This window comes from Coregonus lavaretus (genome assembly GCF_964263955.1).
Source record: "Coregonus lavaretus genome assembly, chromosome: 5".
Lineage (NCBI taxonomy): Eukaryota > Metazoa > Chordata > Actinopteri > Salmoniformes > Salmonidae > Coregonus > Coregonus lavaretus.
Genome location: NC_139992.1, coordinates 11,385,602 through 11,397,783, shown reverse-complemented (window position 1 = coordinate 11,397,783; position 12,182 = coordinate 11,385,602). Strand labels below are relative to the sequence as shown.

General features: G+C 42.8%; 1 protein-coding gene across 3 annotated transcripts in view; it reads right to left on the bottom strand.

Moving 5' to 3' along the window:
• Positions 1–8,866, bottom strand: part of LOC311129574 (raftlin-2-like) — a 30,467-nt gene extending 21,601 nt beyond the window's left edge. For 2 of the 3 annotated variants that reach the window (XM_084161912.1, XM_084161914.1), the window contains exon 1: positions 8,213–8,866. In XM_084161912.1, coding sequence (XP_084018038.1) covers positions 8,213–8,351 — 139 coding nt within the window. In that variant the 5' untranslated portion in view covers positions 8,352–8,866. The remainder of the gene's footprint in view (positions 1–8,212) is intronic. The other variant, XM_084161913.1, reaches the window with a different exon arrangement.
• Between the last annotated feature and the right edge of the window lie 3,316 nt (positions 8,867–12,182).

Below are 12,182 nucleotides of genomic sequence, written 5' to 3'. Positions count from 1 at the left end.
TTGTTGTGTTTTTATTTATTTCTGATACGTTTTAAGACTTTTTCTGGTATATCTTTTCTAAGACCACCTTTCCATCTGTTTATCCAGAAATCAAAGCCTTTACTTATGCCTAATTGTTTTAAATGGAAAATGGTTTAAAAATGTATCTATGCCTTCAGTTCCCAAAGATATGCTCATAGTGTTAATTTGACACCCAATTTGATATGCTTCTGGGTAAATCCATTTGAATTCAATCATTTTTTCACAGCACCGTTTTTGATTTGAACGAAACCTTCCTTACATACAGTATTTGCCCATTGTAGAAGTGCTTAGAAAGTGACTTTTTAAACCTGAATGCCTAAACATTCAAGAGGTGGTCCTCTGTAGCTCAGTTGGTAGAGCACGGCGCTTGTAATACCAGGGTAGTGGGTTCGATCCCCGGGACCACCCATACACAAAAATGTATGCACGCATGACTGTAAGTCGCTTTGGATAAAAGCGTCTGCTAAATGGCATATTATTATTATTATTATTATAATTATAATAATAAAGGTGCTCGAAGTTGACCCATTTTGCATACCCCACCATACCATGAGACATCCATGTCGTCATCACTGGAAAACAAACGGTTGAGATTGATATCATTTAAAAATGTACAAACACGGTTGTCAAACATTTGTTTAATTTTACTTTTTTAATAAACATACCTTAACATCAATTATCTAAAAAGGCGTAAACTCCAATTGTTTCGCTTTTTGTGTTGTGCCTGCCATCGGTTCAGACAAAAAATGCTCCTGAATACAGGGTGGGTTTCATGTTTTGGCTGATACATGTACTAAAATGGGAATACAATTGACATTTCAACTTTCAAATGGTACCACAAAGATGGTTGGAGGTCCACACATCTGAGAATGTTGACTTGAATGGGAATATCTGTTGTTTTAAATTATACTGTCAATCCTCCAAACGAAATCTATTGAAATCATATAAATATAGATAATGGAATAGATATTACCATTTAAGTTGACATTCGACGGTGGGTGGATCGGCATCCATCTTTGTGGTAGTAATAAGAAGTAAGAATGTCAATTTAATTTAAATATCAATGGTGTAACATCTAAATTGCAGTGGTCTGAAGGATAGGTCCATTCTATAAATTATATTTCTATGATTGACATGACACCCACCCTGTATTCAAATCAAATCAAATTTTATTGGTCACATGCGCTGAATACAACAGGTGCAGACATTACAGTGAAATACTTACTTACAGCCCTTAACCAACAGTGCATTTATTTTAAACAAAAAAAGTAAGAATAAAACAACAACAAAAAAGTGTTGAGAAAAAAAGAGCAGAAGTAAAATAAAGTGACAGTAGGGAGGCTATATATACAGTAAAATAAAGTGACAGTAGGGAGGCTATATATACAGGGGGGTACCGTTGCATAGTCAATGTGCGGGGGCACCGGCTAGTTGAGGTAGTTGAGGTAATATGTACATGTGGGTAGAGTTAAAGTGACTATGCATAAATACTTAACAGAGTAGCAGCAGCGTAAAAAGGATGGGGTGGGGGGGCAGTGCAAATATTCCGGGTAGCCATGATTAGCTGTTCAGGAGTCTTATGGCTTGGGGGTAGAAGCTGTTGAGAAGTCTTTTGGACCTAGACTTGGCACTCCGGTACCGCTTGCCGTGCGGTAGCAGAGAGAACAGTCTATGACTAGGGTGGCTGGAGTCTTTGACAATTTTGAGGGCCTTCCTCTGACACCGCCTGGTATAGAGGTCCTGGATGGCAGGGAGCTTTGCCCCAGTGATGTACTGGGCCGTACGCACTACCCTCTGTAGTGCCTTGCGGTCAGAGGCCAAGCAGTTGCCATACCAGGCGGTGATGCAACCAGTCAGGATGCTCTCGATGGTGCAGCTGTATAATTTTTTGAGGATCTGAGGACCCATGCCAAATCTTTTTAGTCTCCTGAGGGGGAATAGGCTTTGTCGTGCCCTCTTCACGACTGTCTTGGTGTGTTTGGACCATGATAGTTCGTTGGTGATGTGGACACCAAGGAACTTGAAGCTCTCAACCTGTTCCACTACAGCCCCGTCGATGAGAATGGGGGCGTGCTCAGTCCTCTTTTTTTTCCTGTAGTCCACAATCATCTCCTTTGTCTTGGTCACGTTGAGGGAGAGGTTGTTGTCCTGGCACCACACGGCCAGATCTCTGACCTCCTCCCTATAGGCTGTCTCATCGTTGTCGGTGATCAGGCCTACCACTGTTGTGTCGTCGGCAAACTTAATGATGGTGTTGGAGTCGTGCCTGGCCATGCAGTCATGGGTGAACAGAGAGTACAGGAGGGGACTGAGCACGCACCCCTGAGGGGCCCCCGTGTTGAGGATCAGTGTGGCAGATGTGTTGTTACCTACCCTTACCACCTGGGGGCGGCCCGTCAGGAAGTCCAGGATCCAGTTGCAGAGGGAGGTGTTTAGTCCCAGGATCCTTAGCTTAGTGATAAGCTTAGAGGGCACTATGGTGTTGAATGCTGAGCTGTAGTCAATGAATAGCATTCTCACGTAGGTGTTCCTCTTGTCCAGGTGGGAAAGGGCAGTGTGGAGTGCGATAGAGATTGCATCATCTGTGGATCTGTTGGGGCGGTATGCAAATTGGAGTGGGTCTAGGGTTTCTGGGATTATGCTGTTGATGTGAGCATGTTGTGTCTCAACCGATGGTGGGCACAACAATAAAAAAAATCAGATTATGTGAAAATAGGGTCTAAGCTATAATATATGTGAATATGAAAAAAATCTGAGTTCACACGTTTTTAGATAATTTCTTTTAAAAGGTAAAGAAATGTAAATGTCTATTAAAATATTATTTTATAGAAATTATAAAATAGTTTGACAACGCTGTTTGTGATTGAATTCAAAATGGATTCAAATCCAACTTCACGTTGGTACTCATGGGAAATCCAAGTTTAGAGGTAACCAACCTTGGACTTTAGTCATACTATTTTAGGATACCAGGATGGGTGGATCCACTCATCCTTAAATCCTTTCATTTATCCTTCAATCCCATCCAACTACAGTATTTAATGAATACATCTGTCCAGACACCTTAATCTACAAATCCTTAATGTACATCTATCCTCCAACCTAATATATCTATCCATCCATCCAACCAGCCCCTTCCTCATATCCCTTCATCCCACACTCAGCCCAGTAGAGCCCATGTGGATCAACAGTGTGATGCCCACTCTGCCCCTCTCTTCACGGGCTGCCATCCAACCTCACTCTGCCCCTCTCTTCACGGGCTGCCATCCAACCTCTGTCCTGGGTCCAGCTGAGTGCTACAGCTCTCCCCCATCCCTCCCTCCTTCCTACCACACTGACTGCACTGCGGGGCTGAACTAATCAGCTTGTGAGGCTTTAGCCATTAGTCACTTTGATGTGCTGCCCCTGGCCTCTGCTTCCGCCACAGGCAGGAGTAATGGAGTTTTAAAAGGAGGCCAAGCTACTGGGCTGAGCTGCTACTGGGCTGAGCTGCTACTGGGCTGCAGGGTGGGGGTGTGCAGGGAATGGGAGGGGCAGCCAGCGAAGGGCTGGCGAGCCCAGGTTAGAGAGACGGACGTGTGTGTGACACTGGAGGCTGGATGAATAGCCTGGCATTGAGTTCCTCTAGGGAGCTATTGGTCGAAGTGTCACTGTCCTTACTCTAGAGCTCAGGTGGGACCCACCACACACACGGTGAGATGACAGAGACACCGCGAGCTCAAAAGCTTCCCTTTCACCGCTTCCCTGGCCACCCACTCGTCTAAAGATTTCACTGTGATCTGGTCTTGCCAGGATCTTTCTGTTTTAAACCGTAGTCAAATTCAAGCTGTTATTATCTGTTATCTTAGTCTAAGGTGTTTGTGTTGGTTTTGAGTGAGAGTGTGTTTTGTGTGTAAATATATGATATGTTTGTTCAGTCTGTTGGAATGTGATGAGCGTGTTATGATGTCAGAGCATGGGCCGTCTGATTTTGAGTTTGAGTTTTTGTGCGCTTGCATGCATGCTTTACTGTGATGTTGTTTACTTGCACTCGTGTGTGTCAGAAATGTTTCCTTATTTCAAGGAGAACTGAGGGAGAGGAGAGGGAACATGTCGTGGGTTCTAACTAATCCCCAATCATCAGGCAGGTCCAGTGTTGATGTTAATACTAAAGCTAAATCCCACTAGTTTGGCCTAAGGCCCAGAACAACAATGAAACAGATCCAAGGTGGGTGATTAAGGACGTTAGTTCTAATCTTTATTCATCTGTTTGGCTCTGCCTCACACTGAAACATCTGTCTCAGAGGCTCTGCAGCAGAGAACATTCTAATCAGTCAGCCTGTCTATCTATCCAGTGGAATGCACTGGTACTGGAAGTCATGGGAGTCACTTGGCCTGGTACTGGAAGTCATGGGAGTCACTTGGCCTGGTACCGGAGGTCATGGGAGTCACAGCCAGACACGCAATACATAAAGGCATGAAAAGCAGTAGGCACAGCAGTCCTTTTTACTATTGATTGACATAGCAGAGAGAGAGAGAGAGAGATATATTCTGGTGATGTGCTGTCTGCTTTGCCTCGGAGACATCTGCAGGCCAGGTGCTCCTCACTTGGGAATGGAGCTCAGTCACTTTCAGGGTTATGTATGCTCCAAAACAGACCCTCAGGACGTCTATTATACATATTCTTTCTCTCTCCAGTCACTGCTCCTCATTTCAATAACATACTCAAGCATGCTTTGTGATCATTTTAAGAAAAAACCCAGAGGTATTTAGGGTTGAACTTGACAACAAGTACCACAGTCTTATTATGTACAGTGGGGAAAAAAAGTATTTAGTCAGCCACCAATTGTGCAAGTTCTCCCACTTAAAAAGATGAGGGAGGCCTGTAATTTTCATCATAGGTACACATCAACTATGACAGACAAAATGAGAAAAAATATTCCAGAAAATCACATTGTAGGATTTTTAATGAATTTATTTGCAAATTATGGTGGAAAATAAGTATTTGGTCAATATCAAAAGTTTCTCAATACTTTGTTATATACCCTTTGTTGGCAATGACACAGGTCAAACGTTTTCTGTAAGTCTTCACAAGGTTTTCACACACTGTTGCTGGTATTTTGGCCCATTCCTCCATGCAGATCTCCTCTAGAGCAGTGATGTTTTGGGGCTGTCGCTGGGCAACACGGACTTTCAACTCCCTCCAAAGATTTTCTATGGGGTTGAGATCTGGAGACTCCAGGACCTTGAAATGCTTCTTACGAAGCCACTCCTTCGTTGCCCGGGTGGTGTGTTTGGGATCATTGTCATGCTGAAAGACCCAGCCACGTTTCATCTTCAATGCCCTTGCTGATGGAAGGAGGTTTTCACTCAAAATCTCACGATACATGGCCCCATTCATTTTTCCTTTACACGGATCAGTCGTCCTGGTCCCTTTGCAGAAAAACAGCCCCAAAGTATGATGTTTTCACTCCCATGCTTCACAGTAGGTATGGTGTTCTTTGGATGCAACTCAGCATTCTTTGTCCTCCAAACACGACAAGTTGAGTTTTTACCAAAAAGTTCTATTTTGGTTTCATCTGACCATATGACTTTCTCCCAATCCTCTTCTGGATGCACTCTAGCAAACTTCAGACGGGCCTGGACATGTACTGGCTTAAGCAGGGGGACACGTCTAGCACTGCAGGATTTGAGTCCCTGGCGGCGTAGTGTGTTACTGATGGTAGGCTTTGTTACTTTGGTCCCAGCTCTCTGCAGGTCATTCACTAGGTCCCCCCGTGTGGTTCTGGGATTTTTGCTCACCGTTCTTGTGATCATTTTGACCCCACGGGGTGAGATCTTGCGTGGAGCCCCAGATCGAGGGAGATTATCAGTGGTCTTGTATGTCTTCCATTTCCTAATAATTGCTCCCACAGTTGATTTCTTCAAACCAAGCTGCTTACCTATTGCAGATTCAGTCTTCCCAGCCTGGTGCAGGTCTACAATTTTGTTTCTGGTGTCCTTTGACAGCTCTTTGGTCTTGGCCATAGTGGAGTTTGGAGTGTGACTGTTTGAGGTTGTGGACAGGTGTCTTTTATACTGATAACAAGTTCAAACAGGTGCCATTAATACAGGTAACGAGTGGAGGACAGAGGAGCCACTTAAAGAAGAAGTTACTGGTCTGTGAGAGCCAGAAATCTTGCTTGTTTGTAGGTGACCAAATACTTATTTTCCACCATAATTTGCAAATAAATTCATAAAAAATCCTACAATGTGATTTTCTGGAATTTTTTTCTCTCATTTTGTCTGTCATATTTGACGTGTACCTATGCTGAAAATTACAGGCCTCTCTCATCTTTTTAAGTGGGAGAACTTGCACAATTGGTGGCTGACTAAATACTTTTTTCCCCCACTGTACATAGTACACTACCGGTCAAAAGTTTTAGAACACCTATCATTCAAGGGTTTTTCTTTATTTTTACTGTTTTCCACATTGTAGACATCAAAACTGTGAAATAACACACATGGAATCATGTAGTAACCAAAAAAGTGTTAAACAAATCAAAATATATTTTATATTTGAGATTTTTCAAATAGCCACCCTTTGCCTTGATGACAGCTTTGCACACTCTTGGCATTCTCTCAACCAGCTTCACCTGGAATGCTTTTCCAACAGTCTTGAAGGAGTTCCCACATATGCTGAGCACTTGTTGGCTGCTTTTCCTTCACTCTGCCGCCCGACTCATCCCAAACCATCTCAATTTGGTTGAGGTTGGGGGAATGTGGAGGCCAGGTCCTCATGATAACCAGTTTCATCATAGCACTTGATGTTTTTTGCGACTGCACTTGAAGAAACTTTCAACGTTTTTGACATTTTCCGGATTGACTGACCTTCATGTCTTAAAATAATGATGGACTGTTGTTTCTCTTTGCTTATTTGAGCTGTTCTGGCCATAATATGGACTTGGTCTTTTACCAAATAGGGCTATCTTCTGAATACCCCCCTACTTTGTCACAACCCAACTGATTGGCTCAAATGCATTAAATTAACTTTTAAGAAGGCACACCTGTTATTTGAAATGCATTCTAGGTGACTACCTCATGCAGCTGGTTGAGAGAATGCAAAGAGTGTGCAATGCTGTCATCAGGGCAAAGGGGGGCTATTTGAAGAATCTCAAATATAAAATATATTTTGATTTGTTTAACACTGTTTTGGTTACTACATGATTCCATATGTGTTATTCCATAGTTTTGATGTCTTCACTATTATTCTACAATGTAGAAAATAGTTTAAAAAATAAAGAAAAACCCTTGAATTTTTGGTGTTGTAAAACTTGACTGGTAGTGTAGTACTAGACATATCATTTGATATTTACAATAAGCAGTACAGTATTTCAATAAAGTCTATGAGGCCATGTTTTTATGTTTTGTTCTTTACCAGGATTTCGGTATATACAAAAATGAATTTAGGCAATGTCCAGGACCGAGTTTAGGAAACCCTGTATTATGGGATGGCATTGAACACCATTATTTGGGTTCAACACCATTGTATCGATTCTACCAGACACGTCGTTATAAACCAACAACACTCAATCCAAAAGGACACCAGCCACTGTTCACATGGTCGGCTAACTTAATCATTATTTCCCTTCAAAATAGGTCATGGGCACAACATCAGGCAGCCTGGGTTTCCAAAGCTCCTCATGTGGTAGGGATTACACTAAAAATGTATTCTGTCTAACGAAGGCTGTTGTGGCAGTTCCAGATGATCATCTATCATATTCTAATGTGGTGGCAGGTGTCTGCAGAAGTTACTGTATCGTTCATCCCACATGGATGCGCGCACGCGAAAAGAAAATATCCTGACCTATTTCTCTGGTTGATAAAATTACAGCGGTTGCTAGGAGAACAGAGAGCAGCCACAGGAATCAGGATACACACGTGTAGTTCGTTCCAATTAGGATCAGCCCAAAGAAAGACGCTTGTATTTGAAAAGCAAATCTTCAATTTGTAAGACAATGTTTGAAAACCAAAAGCCATACATTGTCAAAATGGGGACAAGACTTTAAAGTAACCCAGGTTATTTCAGAAGAAAATAGTAATTCATGTTTTTCTTTGTTTTCTTGCATTCAGTTAGTGTATCCTAGTCAATATCTAAAGAAATATTGTTTAGAATAAATCCAAAGTAGCCCATTTTGTTTTATCACTGAATGTGAGACGATATCCTAATGCATACCTTCCAAACTGAAGTCCAGTAACACATACTCGTAAACGGTGTCTGTTTTGGTCTCCACTTGCGGTCTCTTCAGAGTGGAGTAGATCTTCCCCGGGCTACTGTCCTCCGGGTCTTCCAGTTTCCTCAACCCGCAGCCCATAGTGCCGTGACGGGATATCCAGCTCACATTAACCGGGCACCGTGACGGGAAGAGTCCGCTCCGCTATTAGCCTACAAACAGAGCTTTGCTCTTGCTATAAAGTTAACGGGATTGCTCCATCCCGGGTGGGTTGACGCTATTAATCCGTTTGGCGTTGTCCCCGGATAATCACTGTTATAGGCAACCAAATAACAATTAAAAATATGAAATTTTATGGTGAGAATAATATTTTCTGTAAATAGTTATTTTTCAACGCACCGTGCGCCTAAAGCGTGTAGCTCTCGCTCCCTCTTTCTTTGGAGAAAAACACACGGAAAAAGTTACAATAATTGAGAACTCCTCCACCACCGCGCGTGAGCGACTACTTTGTTGCAAACGTCGATTTATTGGCAACAAATCCACTTTTAGTTTTCTTTCCGCCTATCAAATGATATCATTTATACCATCCACTTAAAAAAACGAGAGTGATTTTAGCAAAGCCAAATAATAAACGTGTGAGTGATTCAGGAAAGCCAAAAGCGTGGCTGCTCGCAGGAGGGACAAAATGGGAGGACCGAAGGCGAGGAGGTGATTTGGGCAGCATGATTGGCTGTATTTTAATGGCTGCTTGGTTTATTTGCTAAATAAATATATTTCTGTAGGCTATAGATGTAGCACACTGGGCACAGACGTCAGTTCAACGTCTATTTTATTTATTTAGGCTAACATAAATTCAACATGAAATCAACAAAACAATGTCACTATGACAATGGATTTAGGTTAAAGGTTGGTTGAAAACAAGACGAAACTCTCTTACCTTGATCACTTTTTGCAAATCCAATCAGTTTTCCACATTGATTCAACATCATCACATTACATTTTTTGGTTGAAATACACACGTTGATTCAACCAGTTTTTGCCTAGTGGAGCCTAGGGCTGTTGGGCTGTTGGCTACTGTTTTTGTTATTTCTCTATAAGTCTATAGAGAAAAACCTTTGCATGTTCTCTATGAAGTTGTTGTATGTAATGAGGCCATACCAGTAGATCATTTTGAGTGCCTTGCTATGATTCAAAGCCACTGGTGATCACTAAAGTTCGAAGAATGTGAATGAAACCTGTGACCAAGGCATGACTTCACCTGCTCAAAGATTTATAGACCAAATAGTTTATTTCACCTGCCCAGTAATTTTCATTATGACATTGTCTCTAGTTCAAGGAAGATCATGGTATGTCTGTATAGTTGACAGTCAATCTATCGATCCAGCTTTTCACTACTTGTCAACAATGAATTGGAGGACCCTTATGACTCCATTGAAAAGCTCTGAGGGAGAGGTTATTCAGAGTGGTGGGCGTATTGTCCATTGTCCATATCAATTGAAGCTGTTTTACCAATGGAAAAGGATTTCCATTAGATTAATAAATTATATTACGTTATATCCCTATCACTAGACATCAAATCAAAATCAAATGTATTGGTCACATACACATGGTTAGCAGATGTTATTGCGAGTGTAGCGAAATGCTTGTGCTTCTAGTTCCGACAGTGCAGCAATATCTAGCAAGTAATACCTAACAGTTCCACAACAAATATCTAATACACACAAATCTAAGTAAAGGAATGGAATAAGAATATATAAATATATGGATGAGCAATGTCATTGTCAGAGCAGCATAGGCTAAGATGCAATAGATAGTATAGAATACAGTATATACATATGAGATGGGTAATGCAAGATATGTAAACGTTATTAAAGTGGCATTATTAAAGTGACTAGTGTTCCATTTATTAAAGTGGCCAGTGATTTTCAAGTCTGTATGTAGGCAGCAGCCTCTGTGTTAGTGATGGCTGTTTAACAGTCTGATGGCCTTGAGATAGAAGCTGTTTTTCAGTCTCTTGGTCCCAGCTTTGATGTACCTGTACTGAACTCGCCTTCTGGATGATAGTGGAGTGAACAGGCAGTGGCTCGGGTGGTAGTTGTCCTTGATTATCTTTTTGGCCTTCCTGTGACATCGGGTGCTGTAGGTGTCCTGGAGTGCAGGTAGTTTGCCCCCGGTGATGCGTTGTGCAGATCGCACCACCCTCTGGAGAGACCTGCGGTTGCGGGCGGTGCAGTTGCCGTACCAGGCGGTGATACAGCCCGACAGGATGCTCTCAATTGTGCATCTGTAAAGGTTTGTGAGGGTTTTAGGTGACAGGCCAAATTTCTTCAGCCTCCTGAGGTTGAAGAGACACTGTTGCGCCTTCTTCACCACACTGTCTGTGTGGGTGGACCATTTCAGTTTGTCAGTGATATGTACGCTGAGGAACTTAAAACTTTCCACCTTCTCCACTGCTGTCCCGTCGATGTGGATAGGGGGGTACTCCCTCTGCTGTTTCCTGAAGTCCACAATCATCTCCTTCGTTTTGTTGACGTTTCCTGACACCACACTCCGAGAGCCCTCACCTCCTCCCTGTAGGCTGTCTCATCGTTGTTGGTAATCAAGCCTACTACTGTTGTGTCGTCTGCAAACTTGATGATTGAGTTGGAGGCGTGCATGGCTACGCAGTCATGCGTGAACAGGGAGTACAGGAGGGGGCTGGGCACACACCCTTGTTGAGGATCAGCGAAGTGCAGGTGTTGTTTCTTACCTTCACCACCTGGGGGCGGCCCGTCAGGAAGTCCAGGACCCAATTGCACAGGGCGGGGTTGAGACCCAGGGCCTCAAGCTTAATGATGAGCTTGGAGGGTACTATGGTGTTGAAGGCTGAGCTATAGTCAATGAACAGCATTCTTACATAGGTATTCCTTTTGTCCAGATGGGATAGGGCGGTGTGCAGTGTGATGGCGATTGCATCGTCTGTGGACCTATTGGGGCAGTAAGCCAATTGAAGTGGGCCTAGGGTGACAGGTAAGGTGGAGGTGATATGATCCTTGACTAGTCTCTCAACGCACTTCATGATGAGTGCTACGGGGCGATAGTCATTTAGTTCAGTTACCTTTTCATTCTTAGGTACAGGAACAATGGTGGCCACCTTGAAGCTTGTGGGGACAGCAGACTGGGATAGGGAGAGATCGAATATGTCCGTAAACACACCAGCTAGCTGGTCTGCGCATGCTCTGAGGACGCGGCTAGGAATGCCGTCTGGGCCGGCAGCCTTGCGAGGGTTAACACGTTTAAATGTCTTACTCACGTCGTGTGTGGGAACTAGTCACAATGAGTAATATGCATATGAACACAATTGGCTCAAATTAAGTCTGTGTGTGTGTGTGTTCTCTCTCTTTTTTTCTCTGTCTATCTCTCTCTCTTTTTCTCTCTCTCACACACACACACACACAAACTGTGTGAGACATGCATCTGATTGAGGAATGGTAACTGGGATCATTGAAGCAGCTGAAAGCGAGCCAGTATGAAAGCTGTAGGTCCTTATGGGGTAAAGCACCAGCACCAGGTGTTGACTGGTTCACACTGATCATCCTCAGATCCAAATCAATGCACTCCTGATTGCAGCATCTGCCATGTTAGAAGGAGCCTCCAGGAAAGTCATGACCTGGTGAATCTGTACGTCTTCTGATTTCATTGCCGTCACAGGCAAAAAAAATGAGGAAACATTGATTAAGAAGGTGCTTATGGTTATTGTTTTGTAGTATATTGATAGCTCTTGGTAAGACTTTGCTCTCACTTGACTCTCAACAATGAAAACATGAAAGCATGTCACAGAGACCTTCTTGATGGAGCGGAAGGTTATTATCCTTCTACAAGCACTTTGTCAGAATTTACAGATGGAAGGAAAGAAAGGAATGATGTTGCCAAATTGAGGTAATAAGAGGAAGAACGCTAAGAAAAAACAACACAAATCCTTGAACACAAGAA